Raw genomic sequence first — 24,130 nt, forward strand, 5'->3', positions numbered from 1 at the left:
AGCATCTGGTTCCCTTTCACCCTTATCAACAGTCAGCCGTCAGCGAAGATTAAATGGCCAGACGTGATCTTACCACAAACAAAATGGGAATAAAATTTCCATTCTGCCTGGAGCAAGAGTGGCCTTGAGAAGCCACAGCTTAAACAAGAATCAGAAACCCACAAGATCACGTAAGACTCAACGCCGCCACTCACATGGCGCACGGCTCCTTTCTATCTGAATGTGCTCAGTAACAAGGATTCTTACATCCATAAGAACCAGGAAGAAAAAAACAATCATTCCACAAAGACCCAGAGAGCTTTATGTACTCTATTATGTAATGCCGTGTGGGTGAATTTACAACTATCCCAGGTCCGCAGAAATCCAACTGAACTTGTTTTAAACATTCACACCTCTGTTCACAGCAACCAAAGGCATCTTGTTTGGATATTCAAACACACGGCAACGGTAGGTCTATCTGGGCTCTGGGTTCCGGGAACGGCTGCCAGAAAACCACCCATTTCCAGATAATCATGATGGTGTGATCACTCACCTAGAGCCAGACATCCTGGAATGTGAAGTCAAGTGGGCCTTAAGAAGCACCACTCTGAACAAAGCTAGTGGAAGTGATGGAAGGGTCCAGTTGAGCTATTTCAAATCCTGAAAGATGACGCTATGAAAGTGCTGCACTCAATACGCCAGCAAATTTGGAAAACTCAGCAGTGGCCACAGGACTGGAAAAGGTCAGTTTTCATTCCAATCCCTAAGAAAGGCAATGCCAAAGAATACTCAAACTACCGCACAATTGCACTCATCTCACACGCTAGTAAAGTAATGCTCAGAATTCTCCAAGCCAGGCTTCAGCAATATGTGAACTGTGAGCTTCCTGATGTTCAAGCTGGTTTTAGAAAAGGAAGAGGAACCAGAGATCAAATTGCCAACATCCGCTGGATCATGGAAAAAGCAAGAGAGTTCCAGAAAAACATCTATTTCTGCTTTATTGACTATGCCTAAGCCTTTGACTGTGTGGATCACAATAAATTATGGAAAATTCTGAAAGAGATGGGAATACCAGACCACCTGACATGCTTCCTGAGAAATCTGTATGCAGGTCAGGAAGCAACAGTTAGAACTGGACATGGAACAGACTGGTTCCAAATAGGAAAAGGAGTACGTCAAGGCTGTATATTGCCACCCTGCTTATTGAACTTATATGCAGAGTACATCATGAGAAATGCTGGGCTGGAAGAAGCACAAGCTGGAATCAAGATTGCCAGGAGAAATATCAATAACCTCAGACATGCAGATGACACCACCCTTATGGCAGAAAGTGAAGAGGAACTAAAGAGCCTCTTGATGAAAGTAAAAGAGGAGAGTGAAAAAGTTGGCTTAAAACTCAACATTCAAAAGATGAAGATCATGGCATCTGGTCCCATCACTTCATGGCGAATAGATGGGGAAACAATGGAAACAGTGAGAGACTTTATTTTTCTGGGCTCCAAAATTACTGCAGATGGTGACTGCAGCCATAAACTTAAAAGAGGCTTACTCCTTGGAAGAAAAGTTATGACCAACCCAGCAGCATATTACAAAGCAGAGACATCACTTTGCCAACAAAGGTCCATCTAGTCAAGACTATGGTTTTTCCAGTAGTCATGTATGGTTGTGAGAGTTGGACCATAAAGAAAGCTGAGCACTGAAAAAAGTGATGCTTTTGAACTGTGGTGTTGGAGAAGACTCTTGAGAGTCCCTTGGACTGCAAGGAGATCCAACCAGTTCATCCTAAAAGAGGTAAGTCCTGAGTGTTCATCGAAAAGACTGATACTGAAGCTGAAGCTCAAATCCTTTGGCCACCTGATGCAAAAAGCTGACTCATTTGAAAAGCCCCTGATGCTGGGAAAGATTGAAGGCGGGAGGAGAAGGGGACGGCAGAGGATGAGACAGTTGGATGGAATCACCGACTCCGTGGACATGAGTTTCAGTAAGCTCCAGGAGTTGGTGGTGATGGACAGGGAGGCCTGGCGTGCTGTGATCCATGGGGTCGCGAAGAGTCAGACACCACTGAGCGACTGAACTGAACTGCTGAACTTAGTCCTTTCTGGGTGTGGGTTCAGCCCTGGGCCTCGGAGGGCCTCCATGTGGTTCTGTTCAGCGGATGTAAGGGCAGGTGGGCCCTCCGCCCGGCCCCGCTGAGCTCTGCCGCTAGCCAGCACCACTCACTCAGCACTGCCCGGGTGTGGGAGAAGTGGGGCCAGGGCACCTGAGACCCCAAGGAGCGGCAGCGACGGCAGCAGGAGCAGACTCTGGGTCTCATCCGGCCCTGGCCTGACAACTGACGTCACCACCGGTCGTCTCCCGTGGACCGTGCTGGCAGCGGGAGAACCAGCCCCTCCCTCTCCCTTCTCATTAAAGACCTAACACCCGGTGCCCCACCCACAGAGAAAGCCAGCCGCAGATGCCAGGGGTCAGAACCGGCCTGAGACAGCAGAGGCCGCCGCCCACGGGCCGGGGGCCCCGTGCCACCCCCAGAGCGGGGCTGGGCCCCTTGCTCCCAGAGCTCCGTCTATCCCCCCCATCACAACCTGTCCTCTGGGGGCGCTGCGCCTGCCTCCCCGTTTACCCCACCGGCTGGAGAGCCATGCGTGTGTACGTGTGAACCACGCTCATGAGTAAGGACATGGACTCCAGGGGCGTGTGGACGCCGTCCCCGGCCACAGAGTGACATGTGGATTTTACACGCTGGAGGCCTCGTCCCGGCCTTGAAGCCAGAATCCAGGATCTACTGAGAAGGTGGCTTTGCAGAAGGGTCCCGAGGCCAGCGCCTGGACCGTCACTTCCCAGGCCTGCATGTCTGTGCAGAAAGTCTTCTCAACACCTCGCTGGCTATAGGCCTAGAGGTGGTCAACCCATGGCTGGAATGAACACGCTTGACGCTGGGCGGGTGGTAGGCTGGGGTGTATGTCCCGACCCCCGGGTCCTCCCACGTCCCCGTCCCCCGCAGGGCCAGCGAGCCCAGTGAGCCGGCAGTGGGCAGCTTGGGCCAGCACAGGACCTGCCATGGGTCCACGCGGGCTGCAGCCTTTATCCAGGTCAAGACGTGAACCAAACTGCCCTTTCCTCGGGCACTGGTGGGAAGTCAGTCATCAGCCGACAAAGTGCACAAAGGCGCCTGACCCGTCTGCAGCGAGGCTGGGCCAAAAAAGAGAAAGACCAGTGCCGGCTGGCGACCGCGTCCCGGCAAGGCGCAGGCCTCTGTGGGGACGAGCCTCCACCGACCACAGCCCTGAGCCACGTGCTCGGGTGACGGCTGAGGGAGGCCACGCCCCCGGCCCTGACGCCCCTGCCGCGTGCCGGGGTGACGGCTGAGGGAGGCCACGCCCCCGGCCCTGACGCCCCTGCCGCGTGCCGGGGTGACGGCTGAGGGAGGCCACGCCCCCGGCCCTGACGCCCCTGCCGCGTGCCGGGGTGACGGCTGAGGGAGGCCACGCCCCCAGCCCTGACGCCCCTGCCGCGTGCCGGAGTGACGGCTGAGGGAGGCCACGCCCCCAGCCCTGACGCCCCTGCCGCGTGCCGGAGTGACGGCTGAGGGAGGCCACGCCCCCAGCCCTGACGCCCCTGCCGCGTGCCGGGGTGACGGCTGAGGGAGGCCACGCCCCCGGCCCTGACGCCCCTGCCGCGTGCCGGGGTGACGGCTGAGGGAGGCCACGCCCCCAGCCCTGACGCCCCTGCCGCGTGCCGGAGTGACGGCTGAGGGAGGCCACGCCCCCAGCCCTGACGCCCCTGCCGCGTGCGGGGTGACGGCTGAGGGGCCACGCCCCCGGCCCTGACGCCCCTGCCGCGTGCTCGGGTGACGGCTGAGGGAGGCCACGCCCCCGGCCCTGACGCCCCTGCCGCGTGCCGGGGTGACGGCTGAGGGAGGCCACGCCCCCGGCCCTGACGCCCCTGCCGCGTGCGGGGTGACGGCTGAGGAGGCCACGCCCCCGGCCCTGACGCCCCTGCCACGTGCTCGGGGGACGGCTGAGGGAGGCCACGCCCCCGGCCCTGACGCCCCTGCCACGTGCTCGGGGGACGGCTGAGGGAGGCCACGCCCCCGGCCCTGACGCCCCTGCCGCGTGCTCGGGGGACGGCTGAGGGAGGCCACGCCCCCAGCCCTGACGCCCCTGCCACGTGCTCGGGGGACGGCTGAGGAGGCCACGCCCCCGGCCCTGACGCCCCTGCCGCGTGCTCGGGGGACGGCTGAGGGAGGCCACGCCCCCAGCCCTGACGCCCCTGCCACGTGCTCGGGGGACGGCTGAGGAGGCCACGCCCCCGGCCCTGACGCCCCTGCCACGTGCTCGGGGGACGGCTGAGGAGGCCACGCCCCCGGCCCTGACGCCCCTGCCGCGTGCTCGGGGGACGGCTGAGGGAGGCCACGCCCCCAGCCCTGACGCCCCTGCCACGTGCTCGGGGGACGGCTGAGGAGGCCACGCCCCCAGCCCTGACGCCCCTGCCGCGTGCGGGGTGACGGCTGAGGGGCCACGCGGCCGTCTTGAGGAAGCCGCCGCCGAGCTCGCCGAGGACGCGCAGCGCCCTCTCCTCTTGACTCCTCCGCCAGCTCTCCCGAGGACCGCAGCGCCCATCCGGGGCAGCTCGCCGGCTCCTGGCAGCCGCGGCGTTTCACAAGCCCCGCTGTTGAAGAGACAGAAGCGTTCAACTTTACAACGAAGTTTCTTGTGAATTAGGTACGTAATAAGAACGGGACTTCGAGCTTTTGAAACCACGCTGCTCTCATGACACTAAACAATTATTTCAATTTAAGAACCACCACAAAAAAATCTCATATCACCTTTGGAACAGAAATAACAGGAAACTGCTTGTCACAGACCCAACAATTTTACAGAAAAAAATTCCTCAAATTTAAGTTTCATCTATTTCTTAATCATTTTTTTTAGATAGTAAAAGAATAAACATTATAGATAAACTCAAAACAGAAACTTTATCTGATCCAGTCCATCAACAGACTGTAGTTTCTGGAAGAAAATTTCTCATAACGTGCTATAATTCCTATTATCAGTGCACTTAGGAGAAAGGCATATGGCTTTCTAACACCATTAAACAAACATCATTATGAGCTATACTATTTGAGTGTGCTGCCAACTAGATATAACTCTTAGTTATGAGATATTCTGTCTCATTACAGAATTACTTGTTTAATGCCAAGTATCAGCTTTTCTTCTCTGGAGCAATAATCACCACTCAGGCTGTTCTCAACAAATACATATTAAGCAAAACATAAAGCCCAAATGAATCCTCACATTCACGTACTTAAATTTTAATAAAGCTTACCATCACCAATTATTTAAAAGAAAAAAGAAAAAAACCCTCCTGCCAAGGGTACATTTTCCATTAAAATGTAATCAATGCTTAGGTTTCAATAAGTCTTCCCATGACCCTGATAAGGTCTTTTTCATTGATTAAAAAAAAAAAAATGCTTCCAAAAAGCAAGATAAACAATATCAAATGTAGAATAAACTACTTAAAACGGCACATAAATCAGTTTGTATTTAGGAAGATGAAAAAATTTTAGAAACGGATGGTGATAACTATGCAAATGTAACTGAAAGCCAATGGATTATATTATGCGCCTATTTGGAAATGGTTTAAATGATAAATCTTTTGTATATTTTACCACAATTAAAAAAAAAAAAACTGCCCATAAACCAACCAACCTACGGTACATTCACTCACTAGGTCAATGCATCTTTGTAATGTTACAGCCATGCTAATTCATTATGTCACATCTTCATTCTGCCACGTAAGTCCTTTTTTAAACTTTTATTGGAATATACAGTTGATTTGCAATATTGTGTTAGTTTCAACGGCACAGCAAAGTGAGTCTGTTGTGCACACACATACAGCTGCTCTTTTCCCCTTCTTTCCCGCGCAGGTCCTTACAGAGTATTGAGTACAGCTCCTTGTGCTTTACAGCAGGTCCTTATGATTTTAAACCAAATTTAAACCTTTATCACAGGTAACATACATACTCCATGTTTTAAGTAATGGAATTTTGGGGGCGGCCCCGTGGCCCTACTGTATAACGTGACAGTAACACACCATTTCTGCCACACCGCCCCCACTGCCCACCGAGGCCTGCTGCGCTGGGCTGGCCTCTGGCCTCCGTGGACCCCCAGCCCTGTAATTCCGGGGCCCAGAGCCACCCCGTCCCCCCAGACCTGGACCCCAAGCCCTGTGATTCTGGGGCCAGGGGCCACCCCATCCCCCCAGACCTGGACCCCCAGCCCTGTGATTCCCGGGCCCAGAGCCACCCCGTCCCCGCAGACCTGGACCCCCAGCCCTGTGATTCTGGGGCCTGGGGCCACCCTATCCCCCCAGACCTGGACCCCAAGCCCTGTAATTCTGGGGCCCGGAGCCACCCTGTCCCCCCAGACCTGGACCCCCAGCCCTGTGATTCGGGGCCCGGGGCCACCCCGTCACCCCAGACCTGGCTCCTGTCACGTCCCCTTCCTTCCCTCTGCCCATCTCCTTCTCATCCAGGCCCTTCCTGACACGCAGCCAGCCTACTGTGTGCCTATTTGCTGTCTTTGCCCTCCACAGCGTCCCCTGTGCATACAGCGAGTGTCAACAACCATCTGGAGAACAGCGACGCTGAGCACTCAGTGTGCACTGAGCTCGTCGCACGCCTCCCCCTGCTAGAATCCGCAGGCCTGCCCCCCACCCGAGCTTCAGTGTCAGAAAAACAGTGAGAAGAGCTGGACAGTATCAGACGTGAGCACACAGGCAGACTCTAACCACAGGACGGCCACCCCAGCGACGTGAGGACACAGGCAGACTCTAACCACAGGACGGCCACCCCAGCGACGTGAGGACACAGGCAGACTCTAACCACAGGACAGCCACCCCAGCTTTCTAACACACACGCTGCCTTCAGGTGCCTCCCCAAGTCAAAAAGTGCGCGGACACACCTCACGGTTATCTACGACTTTAATGGCTTATCTATTCGATCCAAATCAAAACGACTATTTCCAAACACTTCCTAAAGAGAAAAGGGAAATTAAATCACTCCACGTGCATGCAAGTGGTCTGTCCCTTTCAGATCCTTTACCTGAAAAGGACGGACAAATCGAGGCCTGCCTTACCTTAAGATCACTTATCTCCTGCATCAATAATCGTCCCATCACTTTGTTCCAGGGAATAATAACTTTAATTCCATGATTTAAAAACACATGTTTTCTGGGCAGGACACTGAGGCCCTCCTGAAAAATCACACAGAAATCCAGATGACGCTCCCATGGCAGAACTTCATTGTCTCTAATCCTTTGCTGAAAATAGGCTGAAGGAAATCCTCTTTTCTCTGAAGGAGGGAGATTACATAACAGATGACCAGGCTGGCCGCCTCCTTTCATGACAGTGGGGTCTGTCCGGAGCAGGTGGGAAGAACAAGGCCGGTACCCAGGGCAGGGGCAGACACACTCGGCCCGGAAATAAACTTGAGGGACAGATTCCATCAACTGAACAGACAGTTCAGAGAAGACAGAGGGGGCGCTCCCCCGACCCCGGGCCCTGCGGCTTTGACAAAAGCCCCGGCATCAGACAGACAGGGCCAGCCCCCAGCACCAGAGGCCGGGCCAGCCCCCCGCCGTATCAGGGTCTCTTCTGACAGGGGTGTGTAACAGCCTGAGCAGGTTTTTAATGAGAACCAGGCTGCGATTACAGGGAGACCTAGGAAGGAAAGCTCCGCAGCGCTGGCTTGGGAACTCTCAGGGCACCGCGAAAGCCCAGCATGTGTGGGCAGCAGGGTGACCCCACATCCTAGGCCCACGGAGAAGTCACGTCCCTGTCACCCTAGCGACAGCTTGGGGTCACTTTCCAGCCACCCCGTTCCAATTCTGCTGGAGGTGAGGAGGCTGCCCTGCACAGAGCAGGCCGACAGCACGGCCCCTAAACCTGACCTAAAATTGACTCGGGGACCGGCCACTTCCCAGCCCCCTCCGCCCAATCCAGTTACGTGGGGGACATCTGTCCCGTCAACGAGACAGACGCTGCGGATTTAGTCCTAACAAACCCAGACGACACTTGACACCAACCACCACTCTGCTACCAAGCCTCCCAGCTAGTGCTAGAGTGTGCTCAGTCGCTCAGTCGTGTCCGACTCTGTGCGACCCCACGGGCTGTACCCGCCAGGCTCCTCCGTCCACAGGATTCTCCAGGCAAGAATACTGGAGTGGGTTGTCATTTCCACCTCCAGGGATGGGAACATAAACCCAGGTGCAAGAATTTCACCGTCTAAAGGTGCTGAAATCACACAGTCTGTTCTCTTATCACTGGAACTATGTGAAAAATCAACAGCAAAAGATATTTTAAAATAACCCACATATTTTCAAGTGCAGTGTGACACTTACCAAGAGCAATCTTTGACTTAGCCACTGAAAGGCTCAATAAAGTTAGAAGACCAAAAAAGCAAAGGGAAAAAAGCAAAGAGAAAGACAGGAACACACAGGACCTTGACGGATCAGGGCTCGGATGGTGGGCACCGTGGTCTGTCAGCGCTAACAACGGCCGAAACCTGCTCCACAGCCCAGAAGAGTGACCGTTCCTGCTGCACCTCTACTCTGTTAGTCCCCCCAGATTCTGGGGAACGCTTCTTTTTGTTTGATAAAACAGTCAACAGTCAATGCACTTTTTCAAACTGCCTCCTTTGCGGTTCTCTACCTGTGTGAGTACTGACAATCTGAATCGCACCAAGTTGAACAGTATTCAGCCACAAACGGAACTGTGCCCCCTGAACCCCTAACCCCCACTGTGACTGTGGGTGGAGACGGGACCTGGGGAAGCTGTGGAGATGAAACGCGGGCGTAAGGGTGATGCCGTCCCTGATGGGACCGTGTCCTCGCAGGACGAGGGACAGAGACCACTCACTCTGCCCCCCACCCCAGGAGCGGCCGCCTGAGGGCAGGAGAAGGCAGCCGTCTGGCCTCACCGGACCCGCCTGCCAGCCCTGGGCTGCACTTGCAGCCCTGAGCCTGAGAAACCAGGCTCCGCTGCGGCCCCAGCCCCCCACCAGGACAGGCACGGACCCATCGTGGCTTCATGTTTTAGATGCCAGCGCTAAACACACCACCACCGAGGTTCACGGACCCGCCACGAGCATCCTAGAACCACCCCGGAATCGAGGCCAGCTTTTCACCTGAGGACGCCGCCTTCCTCAGCCACATTCTCAGCCTCCACGTCCTCAACGACCAGACGTGTGTTGACACGACGCGTGTCTCAGGCCGGCCTCCAACCTCAGACCAGGACAGAGGCGTGGAGAAGGATACTGGGTGGGCAAAGCAAAGGCCCGCCGTCCACGTGGCAGGGAGCCCCTCAGTCATGTGTATGGCAGGGTGGCCGGCTACCCCCGGGGCGTGGCCAAGAGCAGCGGGCTGGATGACCCAGGCCCCCGTCTGCTGTGCTCGCAGGAGCCTCCACGAGCCCCACAGAAACTCACCAGCAGCCTACGCATCTTCCTAGGCCACAGGCTCCTGGGTGCCCGCAGCCACACCCAGGCCGGCATGGGAAGGGTCCTGGAACAGATGCAGGCCTCCCCTGGCAGGTAAGAGGGGAGGGAAATGGAAGCTGGCTTCGTGCATCCCGATGAGGCGCCAGGAACCCCGGCCTTGCCCCGTCACAGAGCCTGCGAGGCAGGAGCAGGGTCAGCACGGCAGAAGCAAAGTGACCGGAAGTCACCAGCATCTTGCCCGCGCCACCCACCTCGGTTAACATGTTCTCGGTTAACATGTTTTACCCGCAAAACACACACAGCAGACGGCGCAGACTCCCGCAACAGCTGTGGCTAGCTGGTGTGTCGTGTGGGGGCAGACTGCGGCCGGATGACACGGACACACAGCTGTCCCCCAGGAAAACCGCTCCTTCCACCGCCTATGTCCAAACCTTGCCAGACACTCCTCGGGGGTGCGTGGACTCTGAAACCCACCAAAGGCAAAACAAAACCACAGAGAAGCAGGAAACATCTTGCCCACAGAAGCTCAGGAGGGTGGGAGGCGGTTAAACATTTGCAGAGCGAGAACTTGGAAATGGATCCATCTGGACGAGCTCTATCCTGAGAGGGTGACTGACAGACACCCAGACGGCAGGACAGCGGGGCACACATGTGTGAATGTTACCAGCACAGTCCTCTCGAGAGGAGGGGGCTCGGAGGCAGTGAGTTTCCTCCATCTCCACTTAAAAAGGTGGAGAAAGTATGTGCAGGGTTGGTTGGAAAAGGCAGCTAACGACTAACCGGCCCACAGCGCTCCCCTGCTCTGGCCTGGCCTACGCCCAGGTGACGAAGGGACAGGCAACGGCAGGAGCCCAGAGCCCTCTCCCGACTCTGCCGCGGCGGGCCTTCTCCTGGTCCACACGCAGCATGAGTGAGCTTCCCGCCAGGAGGCTCCACACTGCTGGACCGGCTCCCCCCACCCAGCGATAGTACACACACACCAGGGGACGTGGGGCCCAGGCTCTGCTCCCGATGGCCAGTCATCGGGTGCTTCTAACCCACCGACTGGCGGACGAAGCTTGGTTTGGGCTCAGGGGTCCACCCCAACTGGAGGAGCCTGGACCCTTGGTAGACAGGGGTCGGGGGGCAGGGCAGCCGCAGGGCAGGGCGCCAAGCCCTCCGTGAAGGGCAGCCACCCGGCGCCAGACGGCCAGGTCACACCTTTGTTCAAACAGTGGGGAAGTGTGGGCACGTGTGGACAATCGTGTTCAGTCGCTCAGGTGTGTCCAAGTCTTTGTGACCCCAAGCACTGCAGCCGCCAGTCCTCTAGCCACAGGATTCCCCAGGCAAGGGTATTGGAGTGGGTTGCCATTTCCTTCTCCAGGGAGTCTCCTGTGTTATTGGGCGGAATCTTTACCCCCTGGGACACAATCACCTGCGTTTAAATGTTGGCCATAAACTCAGGCAGTTCTGAAGCCACAGAGTGTCTGATGCAACCGTATCAGAGGGCCGGTTCCCCTCCTGTTTTCAGACAAGGTTCTCAGCGTTCAGGAGACTAGTGGCACTGGGGTCCACCCCCCCCCCTCACCCCGGCCCTGCCCAGAAAATAGAAAGCGTTTGAGCCAAAGGCTCTGCACTCTGTACTCCAGGACCCCCAGGGGGCCAGGTAAGAATGCCCGTTCACAACCAGACCCCAGGAGAGGGTCCTTTCCAGGTGGGGGTCCGAGGGGTGGATGCGAGGACAAGAGGGGGTCCCTGTGGTCGGAGGATCAGCCGTGAGGACAGAAAGAACCACAGACAGAGCGTGGGGGAAGCTCCCGGGTCAGGAAGCCCCTCCAGATGTGAGGGGACCCCGGGCTGTGACCCTGGGGAGGTCACTTCCTCCCTGGGGGTTTATCAGGAGAGGGGCAGGACCACGCACCTCCCTGGCCTCCTCCTCACTGTTCTGAGAAACTACCAGTGAAGGAGACTCCAAAGGTGTGAAGTAGCCTCAACAAGACTTTCAAGGTCTGTCCTTAACCCATTCAGGTCCTTGGAAGCACCCAAGGGCGCGTCTTCGAGGGTCTTAGCAACAGCCATGGTGAGAGGTGGAACTGACTGCTGGACCGAGGTTTACGAGCTTTCCCGGCCCCAGGGGTGGTCTGCAACCACGGCCATGGGGGCACCCAGGCCTCCCAGCAGGGCGCTGACAGGGACGACAGGGCACCAGCCTCGGGCCCCCGGCTGACCCAAGCAAAGGGCCTGCCGACCGGCTCAGCCCCCTCTCTGCCTGGACCCACCCGCCAGACATCACGGCTCAGAGGCCCGCAGCTTCCAGCACACTCGGACAGCACCCCGGGCCCTCCCTGCCTCCCACCTGATCAGGGTGCATCAGGGAACAAAGCCCAGAAGGAACTTCTGGGGCCCTCAGGCTACAAATCCTTTCTGCATCCCATTCTGCTTCTTATTTGCGGGAAAACTGTTTTGTCCCCATGACCTTCCCTGAAGTACCAAAGGGCAGACTCAAGAGCCAGGTCAGGGCAGGGAGTGGGTGCAGAGATCAGGGAGGGGCGGTCAGGAAATAGCCTGGGGCCGGGCCAGTGCCCTTGAGGCTCACAAGTTCTGAGTCCTTCTTCGGAACTAAGACCCCACCCGGGTTGGGGAAGGTCACCCTGCCCTGTCACGAGCCACCAGGCCTTAGGAAGAAAGTTACAGTCTCTCTGAACACCATCAAGGAGGTCAGCTTTTCTGAGCACGAGCTGCCCCTCCCTGCTTGGCCCCACCTTGGTCAACCTTTCTTGGCTTGTCTGACCTCCACGACCTCACCTGGTGTCAGGCAGAGACCCTGTGTGTGGCTGAGGTTGGGGGTGAGGGCAGAAGGGGGATCCCCGGCGGGCCGCCTCGGGCTGAGCGCCCACGGGCTGACACACGGGTGCTGTGGGAGGAAGGAGGCAGGCCTGGGAGTCCCTGGAGGACACAGACGTGGGGACACAGGCAGGGGCCGTGGGGTCAAGGAAGTCTGCTTTAGAAAGGGGCGACTGAAAGGCACAGCGGAGTGTCACGGGGGCTGGTGATGCCGCTGCAGAAGGGAGGCGTGCTGGCTCGGGGGCGGGCGGGGGCCCGGAACGCAAGCCGCAGCTTTCCAGACCAGGCCGCCGCCCCAAACCAGGAGGGCGCCGACGGCAGCCGCAGCGTGGGCCTTCTCCCTGGGGACCCTGTTCACCGCCAAGTCGGGGGGCCACCACCCTCCACACCGTCCACTCAAGGAGGCCGAAGGGGACTCAGTCCCCGGAGGAGCTGGGGCTGCCAGCGGCATCAGACCCTTGACAGAGCACCTCCCTGGGCCGCAGGGCACCCCACTGGCCCCCCGATCCTGGTGGTGCTCCCCTCTGCAAGGAAACCACATCAAGGGGGTCCCTTTCAAGAGGGAAGATGCCCACCGTCTCAGTCAAAGGCTGAGCCAGGCGGGAAGATGCCCACGGTCTCATTCAAAGGCCTGAGCCAGGTCTCCACCTGCAACCTGTGAGCCTCCGATGTGAACTTTGACCTCCACAAACAACTGTTTTTTTTCCTTTTCATATACCAGAATCCAAGCAAAAGCAATTCCTTGTTCAAGCCTGTTGAATTTCTATGGCTGTAAAAAATGGCTTTTTATTGATTTTCCTTGCAAATAAATAGCATTTCTGCCTGCATTTAACTTGGTTAAAAAAGCATTTGTGAGTCTGGGACCTGGGCATCTGCACTCTGACTGCCCCGCACGAGGGACAGCACGTGTCCAGGCGCCAGTGCCCAGCAAAGCCGTAAACAGAGGCCTCCCCACGGAGCCAGCGGCAGCTCAGGGGCTTCCAAGCCATTTCAGGCAACTGCAGACTGAGGTCGGAGTGCTCGCCCCTGGAGATTCTGCAGCAAAACCCAGTCAGCTAAACTCCCTCCCCTCCCCCAGGTTATTAAATCTGCCCTCAGGCAGGAAAGAAAGCACGTCAAGATGACTTGTCCCAAACAGGCAGACAATGGGAGGAATCTAACTTAACAGCCAGGACACAGGGGTTAAATTATACATCAGGCAGATTGCTTTGAAAGGCGTGTTCAAACACTGAGCACAGCCCTGCTCTGCAGGCGGGGCCGGCCTGCCTCAGGGGTCACCAACTTCAAGCACCTGAAGGCCTCGGGCGGTTCAGGTGGCCCACTTGAGTGTCCTGGGGTGTAGACTCCCGGAGGTGAAGCACAGGAGGCCCCAGGGTGTCATGAGAAGCGGCCTTAGGAAGGCAGCTCCAAGTCAGGTGGCATTTAAAGCTTTTAAAGCCAAGACTCATCAGATGAATGTCAGCCTTTAGAGCAGCAGCAGCCAACACTGACGTCCACGGCACAAGCCATTTGGTGATCAAAAAAAACCAAGAGCAGACCCACACACATGCAGGTAAGTGGTGAATTTCTTAGAAGTTTCAAAGCATTCTAATACAGCCATGCTTGAGGTACTCCAGGGACCAGCATTTATTTTTTCCTTATACAGAAAAATCTTAATGTAACCGTTTGTTTCAAAAACAGATATACTCTCATTAAGGAAGTTTTGCCCATCTTAAAATTAAAAGGTAAGTAATACCCCAGAAAGCAAAAATTGTGAGACAGAAATAAGCAGAAACCTGGTCAAGCAGGTATCCAGGCTGAAGTATTGAAACCAAAGTCCAGGGACACAACGCAGCGAGCGTCCCAGTCAGACCTCCCGGCTGTGAGGCGTGGACAGGAAGGGCCGCATCATTCTGCAAGTAGACATCACAGCAGGCTTTTCACTGGCCTGCAGTCTTCAGCACCCTTGTGTCCAGATGTCCTGAGTCCCCTCTGAGCCCACACACTGCTCCAGAGCAGGACGCCCACGATGACCAGCAGGTGACCCAGGGACGTACTTGCCCTCTCCCAGCCAGTCACCAGGCACAGAGCTTTGCTAACAGCTGTCAGTGACATGGACATCACCAGATGGTCAACACCAAAATCAGATTGATTATATTCTTTGCAGCCAAAGATGGAGAAGCTCTATACAGTCAGCAAAAACAAGACCAGGAGCTGACTGTGGCTCAGACCATGAACTCCTTATTGCCAAATTCAGACTTAAATTGAAGAAAGTAGGGAAAACCACTAGACCATTCAGGTATGACCTAAATCAAATCCCTTATGATTATACAGTGGAAGTGAGAAATAGATTTAAGGGCCTAGATCTGATACAGTGCCTGATGAGCTATGGAATGAGGTTCGTGACATTGTACAGGAGACAGGGATCAAGACCATCCCCATGGAAAAGAAATGCGAAAAAGCTAAACGGCTGTCTGGGGAGGCCTTACAAATAGCTGTGAAAAGAAGAGAAGGGAAAAGCAAAGGAGAAAAGGACAGATATAAACATCTGAATGCAGAGTTCCAAAGAATAGCAAGAAGAGATAAGAAAGCCTTCTTCAGCAATCAATGCAAAGAAATAGAGGAAAACAACAGAATGGGAAAGACTAGAGATCTCTTCAAGAAAATTAGAGATACCAAAGGAACATTTCATGCAAAGATGGGCTCAATAAAGGACAGAAATGGTATGGACCTAACAGAAGCAGAAGATATAAGAAGAGATGGCAAGAATACACATAAGAACTGGACAAAAAAGATCTTCACGACCCAGATAATCACGATGGTGTGATCACTGACCTAGAACCAGACATCCTGGAATGTGAAGTCAAGTGGGCCTGAGAAAGCATCACTACGAACAAAGCTAGGGGAGGTGATGGAATTCCAGTTGACCTATTCCAAATCCTGAAAGATGATGTTGTGAAAGTGCTGCACTCAATATGCCAGCAAATTTGGAAAACTCAGCAGTGGCCACAGGACTGGAAAAGGTCAGTTTTTATTCCAATCCCTAAGAAAGGCAATGCCAAAGAATGCTCAAACTACTGCACAATTACACTCATCTCACACGCTAGTAAAGTAATGCTCAGAATTCTCCAAGCCAGGCTTCAGCAATATATGAACCGTGAACTTCCTGATGTTCAAGCTGGTTTTAGAAAAGGAAGAGGAACCAGAGGTCAAATTGCCAACATCTGCTGGATCATGGAAAAAGCAAGAGAGTTCCAGAAAAACATCTATTTCTGCTTTATTGACTATGCCAAAGCCTTTGACTGTGTGGATCACAATAAACTGTGGAAAATTCTGAAAGAGATGGGAGTACCAGACCACCTGAGCTGCCTCTTGAGAAATTTGTATGCAGGTCAGGAAGCAACAGTTAGAACTGGACATGGAACAACAGACTGGCTCCAGATAGGAAAAGGAGTACGTCAAGGCTGTATATTGTCACCCTGTTTATTTAACTTATATGCAGAGTACATCATGAGAAACGCTGGACTGGAAGAAACACAAGCTGGAATCAAGATTTCTGGGAGAAATATCAATAACCTCAGATATGCAGATGACACCACCCTTATGGCAGAAAGTGAAGAGGAACTAAAGAGCCTCTTGATGAAAGTGAAAGTGGAGAGTGAAAAACTTGGTTTAAAGCTCAACATTCAGAAAACGAAGATCATGGCATCCGGTCCCATCACTTCATGGCAAATAGATGGGGAAACAGTGGAAACAGTGTCAGACTATTTTTTTGGGCTCCAAAATCACTGCAGATGGTGACTGCAGCCATGAAATTAAAAGACGCTTACTCCTTGGAAGGAAAGTTATGACCAACCTACACAGCATATTCAAAAGCAGAGATATTACTTTGCCAACAAAGGTTGGTCTAGTCAAGGCTATGGTTTCTCCTGTGGTCATGTATGGATGTGAGAGTTGGACTGTGAAGAAGGCTGAGCGCTGAAGAATTGATGCTTTTGAACTGTGGTGTTGGAGAAGACTCTTGATAGAGTCCCTTGGACTGCAAGGAGATCCAACCAGCCCATTCTGAAGGAGATCAGCCCTGGGATTTCTTTGGAAGGAATGATGCTAAAGCTTGAAACTCCAGTTCTTTGGCCACCTCATGCGAAGAGTTGACTCATTGGAAAAGACTCTGATGCTGGGAGGGATTGGGGGCAGGAGGAGAAGGGGACGACAGAGGATGAGATGGCTGGATGGCATCACTGCCTCGATGGACGTGAGTCTGAGTGAACTGCGGGAGTTGGTGATGGACAGGGAGGCCTGGCGTGCTGTGATTCATGGGGTCGCAAAGAGTCGGACACGACTGACCGACTGATCTGATCTGATGTGATCAGTGACATGGGTGCTAAGCACCTTCACAGCGCCGGGCACCACCCTCAGTCCCAGCCTGTGTTAGCGCATTTAATCCTCGTGCCAATCCTCTGAAACGGGGACTGCTATTCATTCTTTTTTTTTTTTTTTTTTTTGCTATTCATTCTTACACGAGGAAACGGAGGCAGAGAAAGGCAAACCACCAGGCCAGGGAGACCTGGCCTCAACGTGGGCAGGCCAGGTCCAACCCAGGTGGGTGCCCGGAGACTCTGAAACTGGACGTCTCCCCTCACATCTCTTCTAAGAAGGTAACACTAGCTTTCCATCCACTTTGTTAACACTTTTTTTTAAAAGCTCACGGTACAGAAGCACTTTGCCATTTCTGAGTTGAGCACATCTCTATGTGGCTTATATGCATCCAGGCTCACAACCAGTGATACCAGCTTTGGAAATACCTGGCCTAACCTGGAACAGAATTATCTCCTTCACTCGCCTACTCTACCTCTCTGGAAGTAACCCAGAATAAAATAACCTAGCAACGGTTTCCAAGGACTCCTTTATCTTTGGCAACCCTCAGGCATCATGAAAAGGTTTCTGTCCTAGAAATTCTGACTCTGTGATCACAAGACTGTAACAGGATATGACTTTATTTGCACTTATAGAATAAGTCACATACGGAAATCACAAAGAAATATGAATACTCAATCCCAGTCTTTTTTCCCCTCCAGTATAAGGAAATATAATTAATTCCTACATATTGAAACATAATCCAATCAAAAACAAACAGACTGGCTGTTCCTGGAAAAAGCCAAATTAGTTTAATAACATAGACATGAGCTTAATATCATAAAAATGAATGGCTTTCTATGTGAATGTGGTGAAGTAGTCAAATGATCAGATGTTTAAAAAAAGACGTGGAAGGAGAAACACAGAAATAATAATAGTGCCCCGTAACTGGGTCCCAGAGACACCACCAAGTAACGCACAGGCCGCGAGAGTCTGCTGAAGAGCATTCACCGGTCAGGCTTGAGGGGACATTGGATTTCTTAAGTCTAACATCACAGCAAGGGGCTTTCCTGGTGGCTCAGTGATAAAGAATCTGCCTGCAATGCAGGAGATGTAGGTTCGATCCCTGGGTGGGGAAGATCTCCTGGAAGAGGGCATGGCAACCCACTCCAGTATTCTTGCCTGGAGAATCCCAGGGACAGAGGAGCCTGGCAGGCTGCAGTCCATGGGGTCCCAAAGGGTTGGACACGACTGAGCGACTAACACACACACACACACACACACACATCACAGCAAGGGAGAAATAAGCATGTAAAGGACACCAACATTTATACAGGTTGATGTGACACGAGAGAGCTGAAGACCTGAAGGAGATAAAAGCACAAACATTGGAACTGTGTCCCGCCAGCTGGGAGGATGACGGGGTCAGCAACAGGCAGGGAGGGAAGATGTATCAGGCAGAGGGCCCATGGAAGGAGGAGGGGGGGGACCGGGAGGCCTCCCGCCCTCCCTCTCTCCTGGGTAGACTGTGTCAGTGCTCCCGGGCAGCGCTCCTCTCCATCACAAGTCTTAGAGTCCGAGAACAGAAACTGACTGGGAGGTCAGCGAGCACACCCTGGGTCAGCAGGGCCTCCACCCTCCTGGCGACTGCACTGATTCGCGTCGGCGTCCACGGATGGTTTCTCTAACAGCTCTGCTGACCTGTCACGGGCACCAGCTTCTCCAGAACTCACTACTGTAGACAGGAAGGTGCCCGGGGTGCGCACTCACGTTGTCATCTGGACTCAAGAACCCCTAAGGGGACAGCGGGGCCTTTCCCACGGGAAGCCCGCCGGGCCTCTTACCAGAACCCCAGAGAAGTTCACCCCACTTAACTGGAAGGCTCACTGCCCTTCCCCGGGGGAGCTCCCCGACCCCCGAGGCCTCTTTGGTGAGTAGGCTTCGGGGAAGCACTCTTTCAACGTTCCCCTTGGGTGAACACGAAGCTCGTAAACGTGAGCACTGACTAAGGGAATCCCCAGGCCAGAAGAGCCCCCACAGCCATGCCCCCTTCTAGCGGAGACCTCGGTGCGCGCCACTTGGGCAACCTGTGACCGACCACGTGCGCGCGGGGCCGGGGGCGGGGCTGTCGGAGACCAGGCCGCTTCCTTCTGCCGGGCGCACCCCCGCCGCCCCGGGCTCCCCTCGGCTGACGCGAAACCAAACCAGCCTCCCCTCTGCCACCCCTGGTGGCGGCCACAGCCAGCGAGGACTCCGGGAAGCCCCGCGGCCGGCCTCGGATCCGATTGGTTCCTCTCGGAGAAAAGCTCCCAAACTTCACTTCCGAAGCCCCATGTGCTGTTAGGAAACTAAGGGGCAAAGCCGCTGTCTTTTTCCGTGGGGCGGCCTCTTCCTTCCTCTGTCCGACTCCCGACTCCCGGGGCGGACCCGGCACGTGAGGCCGGGCGCGAGCATCCCACTTGAGCCCGACCCGGCGCCCATCTAAGCTACCGCGGCCCCAGCGGCCGCCGGGCTCCCGGGAGGCGCGCTGGCGGGTGGGCGCCCGCGCCGTCGGGGCCCGAGGTGCCAGCCCCGCAGGGCCCCCTCCCCCGCGTCCTGCAGTCCCCCGGGGCGCGGTCGGCCACCCAGTCCTTCAGCGCCCCCCGGCCAGCGGCCGCGGCCCCGTCCTGCACAGCCCGTGTCCCGGCCCCGGCTCCGCGCGGGTCGCACTCACGTATCTGTTCACGAGCGTCCGCACCAGGCTGCAGCAGTCCATGGCTCCTCCGGCCGCGCCCGCCCGATCAGCGCCCCCAAGTCCGGCTACGCGCTCCCATGGGCCCGGGCCCGAGTGTGGCCGCACGCCCCGCCCGGGTCACGGCCTGGGAGCGCCGGGCGGTGCGGGGGGCGGCCGCGGCCCCTCCGCGCTCATGCCCGGCCCGGCCCGCGGCGGCCGGCGCGGGGGTGGCGGCTCAGCAAGGTGGCCGCCTGGCGGCCGGAACCCGCGCGCCGGGGCTGGGGCGGTGGGGAGGCCGGCTGGGAGCGCCGATCGCGCCGCCGCTCTGCTGCTCCGCGCGCCTCCTCTCCGCCGCCGCGCTCGCTCCGCTCTGCCCTCCTCCCGGCCTCGGCCCGCCGCCCCTCTCAGCCCGGCCTCCGGCGGCCCTGTCCCGGCGCGCACGTCACGGGCGCGTGTGAGCATGCGCCCCGCGGCCCGCGCCCCCGCCCCGCTCCCGCGCCCTCACCCTGGCCCTGCCCCCTCCCGGCCCGCCCCCCGGAGCCGGTCAGCCGAGAGGACCCCGGGGCGGAGGGCGGGGACCCGCGGGCGGGGGCCGGCTCCTGTTGCTTCCGCCTCCCGGGCGGGGGTGCGCTCCCCGCAGCGGGGGCCTGGGTGGTGGGGACTGTGCGCCCGGAGCTGGGTCTGGCCGGAAGAGTCAATCTCCCCCCAAGGCCGGAGGGCGGGTGTGAGATCGGGGGAGTCGAGGAAGGGGCTTGGGGCGGGAATGAGGGGTCGGGTCGAGCAGAAGACTAGCTAAACCGGGCCTTTGTCTCCGGGGTGCTCGCTGTTCCCCTGCGTGGCCCTTCCTGCCTGGCAGGTGAGGCGGGGCCGGCCCATGGGGCTCCCCAGACTGTCGCAGCTCCTCAGCGTTGGAGCGAAGGTGAGCGCAGGTTCTCCCACCTGGATTGTTTCTGAAACCCCACAGGCTCCCTGACCCAGGGCCCCTAACCCCAGGATTTCAGCGTTGAGACAATCATGGGCTCCTGCAATCCCGCGAGGGTGAGGGGTTGGGATCTGCCTTGAACCTGTCTCACCAGCCTGGCCTGTCTTGCCTCCAGTCCATCTGGTCCACCTCCTGCCTCCTCCCGCGGCTGTGCCAGGTGGTCACCAGGAGGCCCAGCCCAGAGCTCGGGGCGTCCAGGCGCCGCAGGCATGCCCTCCCAGGCTGTCCCTGTAGCAGAGGAGAACCTTTCTGTGGCTCAGACACCTCAATTTCAACCCCAGGGAATGTTTGTTTTCCCAACGTTTTCTCTTCTCAGCCACAGTCAGCCAGCCTTGGATTAGTGAATACACTTCTGTTCTTACTGCCATGGGCCACCACTTGTGAAACCAGAGTGGCCTGACTATGCCTTTGGTAGGCGGTCAGGAGTGGGGCTCCCACCTCTGGAGGAAGGTAACTGAGTGTCCCCCTGGCTGGTGTGGAAGAGAAGCTGCCGGACATGGGATTAGATAGAGAAGCCTACAAGAGCGAGAGACTAGTGGTCGTGGCTAAACAACCTGGATTCTGAACTGCTTTTCTTCAGTAAAATTCTCCAGTTTCTGGTCAACTGACTCATTGATTCTCCACTTTCCAACCAAATCCACTGTCTCCTGCTCTGTGTCCAGGAGGCCCACGGCCATCATTATCAGTGGATCTTCACCAGCCGGGCACCAGCTGCAGGCTGAGCCCAAGCAGAGAGGCTGGGCCTTCCCCTCCTCTGCCCACGGGGCCCACCCTGGCCTGGCAGTGCCCATCCCTTGGAGACCACAGTGCTTGTCCAGCTTCCTTTTCTGTCGATTAACTCACACCGGGCTCCAGGAACCATGCCTCCAACAGCCAGGCAGCGGTGTCACAGGCCCTGGGGAACAGCACCCCTGGCGGGCCGTGGAACTGTGACTACGCTGCAGCAGGCAGTCCTGTCGCCAAGCTCTTCCCGATCTCCTCCTGCCTCCTGCCAGGGCCCCGGTTGCTGGAGTCAGATTTTGATTGGCCTACCACCTTGCCAACGGTGACATCTGTGGGGGCGGGGGGAGTAGAAAGACAGGTAGAGATCATACAAGGCGCCGGATAAAGGCTGGGTGTCTCGCAGGAATGCCTGTTTTATTCAGTGGTCAGTGTTAATTTCATATGGGAGTAGACATTGTGGTAGCCGCAAGATTGCCTTCTTTGTCATTACTGGCAGAAACCCACCATGGTCCAGGTAGCCACCACCCTCTATATGGCTGGGGTAAGTTGCTCTGTGTAAGCCAATGTCAGTAACTCCATGCCTCTTCCTGCAATTGGTTTAAAACGAGTTTAAGCCAATGGATCCTAGTGTTGGGAAGTCTCCTCACATAAAGGAGGCTCATAAAGAGGACATGCTCCTCGTTTCTTGCTGGAGCTGTGGGTCTGGATGTGATGTCTGGCGCCTTGCAGCCTTCCCACATCCGTGATGTGACAGGAACGTCGTCACAGTGGGGATGGCAGCATGGACAGACGGGAGGAGCACGGGTCCTTGGTGACACCACGGGCCACTGCGCTAACATGGATTTCATGTTCTGAGAGATAGAAAATCAATATCCTTATTGAACTGGATTTTCCATTGCAGGCGGCTGATAGAATGCTAAGTCTAAACCTATGAAACAGACCAGTTAAGACTATACTAAAGTAACAGTAAGTCCAATTTTTGCTGTGAATCGGTTATTTAATGGCAACCCACCCCAGTATTCTTGCCTGGAGAATTCCATGGACAGAGGAGCCTAGCATACCACAGTCCAAGGGGTCGCAAAGAGTCGGACACGACTGAGCGACTCACACACATCAAACCACACAAACATGGGAGCTTGCGCAACAGGGAGCTGTTATTCCTCAGGTCTGTGGCTTGGGGGAAGGTTTCTCTCTTTCTTCTGTTCTTGGTTGAGATTGTTTCTGAGCCGACTTTCCTTTTTAGCTCGCCTGGGGGGAAGGACGTTCAGATGGCTTCAGTCACATGTCTATTGTCTTAGCAGGGTGAGTAGAGAGCTGAGAGCAAGTCGGCCTCTCTCTGTATTGGTGGTCAGCCTGAGCTTGCGTGCAGCTGGATCCCAAGACGGTCAGAATGGACACTGCCTGGACCCTGAAAGTCTGGGCTTGGAAATCCTGGACCATCGCCTCTGCCTTGTTCTATCCGGAGAAGTTAAGTCCAAGGCCAGCCTGGATTCAAGGGGAGTGGGCAGAGCCTTGCACATAAAGAATGAGAACTTGTGAGGGTCATCTTTGGAAACAGCCTACCTTAGACATCAAACGTTGACGGAGTTTGTTGCCAGTACCACGTGGGAGGTCGCAGCGAAAAGGCTGCTGGAAACTCAAGGACCTGCGCAGCTCTCCCTTCGCGTCCAAGGGGAAGGGAAGCTCCACTCTGACTGGGCCGGCTCTGCCCAGTCCTGGCCAATCAGGCACTAGGGTGCTGACGTACCCTCCGATGATTGGCCTGGGCCTGGGCTAAGCGCAGACCGCTGGCTAACCGGTGTCCAGCGGGCTCGGCTCGGGGTCAGCAGGGCCTTGCCCTGACCCACGCGCGGTGTGGCTTCCTCGCGGTGGCGGGTGGTGTGATGACGGAGGAGGCGGCAGAACGGTGGGGAGGGTGGATCCGCAGTGACCGCGCCCCTGCCCACCTGTCCCCCACGCCTCCCTCCAGCCTTCCTGGCGCCGGCGGAAGCCGGGGCTCGGATCCCGGACTCCCACGTGAAGAAGACGTGGGAGACAGGAGGAGGGGCAAGAAAGTGGGCCTCCCCATAGGGACGTTTGAAAGCAGTTATGGTACCGGGGCCTCGGGCGACAAACCTGACGCCAGCACTGATCCGGGCAAACACGGAACAGAGCAGTGAGCTCTCCACGTTGCGTTCTCCGGCTGGGCAGGAGCAGTCGTGCACGCGGGGCGTGGAGTCCGGTGAGCAGCCTTGCCCACCAGGCGCTGGGTCCCTGTCCCCCCCGCCGATCCGTCCTAGAATTCTGTGGTGGAGAAACCCTTTCTCACACCTCCCACAGGCTCCCACGCACCCCTCCCCAGTCCTTTTGTCTGGAATCTTCTACCCCACCACTGTCTGTCCCACCAAGCCCTACTCACCCTTGCAGTCCACTGGGCTGTCTCCTCCCTGCACCCTCCTAGCAGCGGCGGTGAGTCCCTCCCTTGACTTCCTACCGGCACCACTTAGTTAACTTACTAACGTGTTCAAAAGGGCATTTCTAAGCCCTAGCCAGGGCCTAACCCAGGGAGTTTTTATGTATTTATTTATGGCCATGCCACACCTCTTGTAAGATCTTAGTTCCCTAACCGGGGATTGAGCCCCGGGCCCAACCACTGGACTGCCAGGGAATTCCCATCCAGGGAGTTTATAAACATATCTGCCCCTCAGGACCCCTCCTCCAGCCCAGGTAGCACGGGACCAGCCCATGGAGCACGGGATCCAGGCAGGTGTTTCTCAAAAGCTCTTGGGCGCAGCAGGTGTGAGACCTGCTGGTCTAGATGTCTGTGCCTGCTGGAGCGGACAGGTGCGCAGGACTCCACCCTGCACAGCACGGTCCCCTGTAAAAGAAGATGCTCAATAAACGGAGAGCGCGCCAAACACAGCCACGCTGCAGATTCAGCCTCTGGGCATTCATACAGCACAACAAAGGGCGGGCTTGCAGTCTGTCCGAGCACATGTGGAGGAAACAAGCAGGCCAGTCACTCTGGACAGATGCTCCACCCCACCCATGAGGCTCCTCATGGGAGGTCCCCCAACGCGGGCGGAGTCCTATCTGGTTT

General features: G+C 56.2%; 1 protein-coding gene and 1 long non-coding RNA gene across 12 annotated transcripts in view; both read right to left on the bottom strand.

Moving 5' to 3' along the window:
• Nucleotides 1-19,766, bottom strand: part of ATP11A (ATPase phospholipid transporting 11A) — a 103,135-nt gene extending 83,369 nt beyond the window's left edge. For 6 of the 11 annotated variants that reach the window (XM_045162513.1, XM_045162509.1, XM_045162512.1 and 3 more), the window contains exon 1: nucleotides 19,347-19,766. In XM_045162513.1, coding sequence (XP_045018448.1) covers nucleotides 19,347-19,388 — 42 coding nt within the window. In that variant the 5' untranslated portion in view covers nucleotides 19,389-19,766. The remainder of the gene's footprint in view (nucleotides 1-19,346) is intronic. The other 5 variants (XM_045162515.1, XM_044927064.2, XM_045162518.1 and 2 more) reach the window with 2 other exon arrangements.
• Nucleotides 19,767-21,433: 1,667 nt separating this feature from the next.
• LOC112578388 lies at nucleotides 21,434-23,877 on the bottom strand. The gene is made up of 2 exons (XR_003102623.3): nucleotides 22,615-23,877; nucleotides 21,434-21,902 (listed from the first exon to the last, which is right to left on the bottom strand). It is a non-coding gene; the product is annotated as an uncharacterized LOC112578388 (long non-coding RNA).
• Between the last annotated feature and the right edge of the window lie 253 nt (nucleotides 23,878-24,130).

Source organism: Bubalus bubalis, chromosome 13 (assembly GCF_019923935.1).
Source record: "Bubalus bubalis isolate 160015118507 breed Murrah chromosome 13, NDDB_SH_1, whole genome shotgun sequence".
NCBI lineage: Eukaryota > Metazoa > Chordata > Mammalia > Artiodactyla > Bovidae > Bubalus > Bubalus bubalis.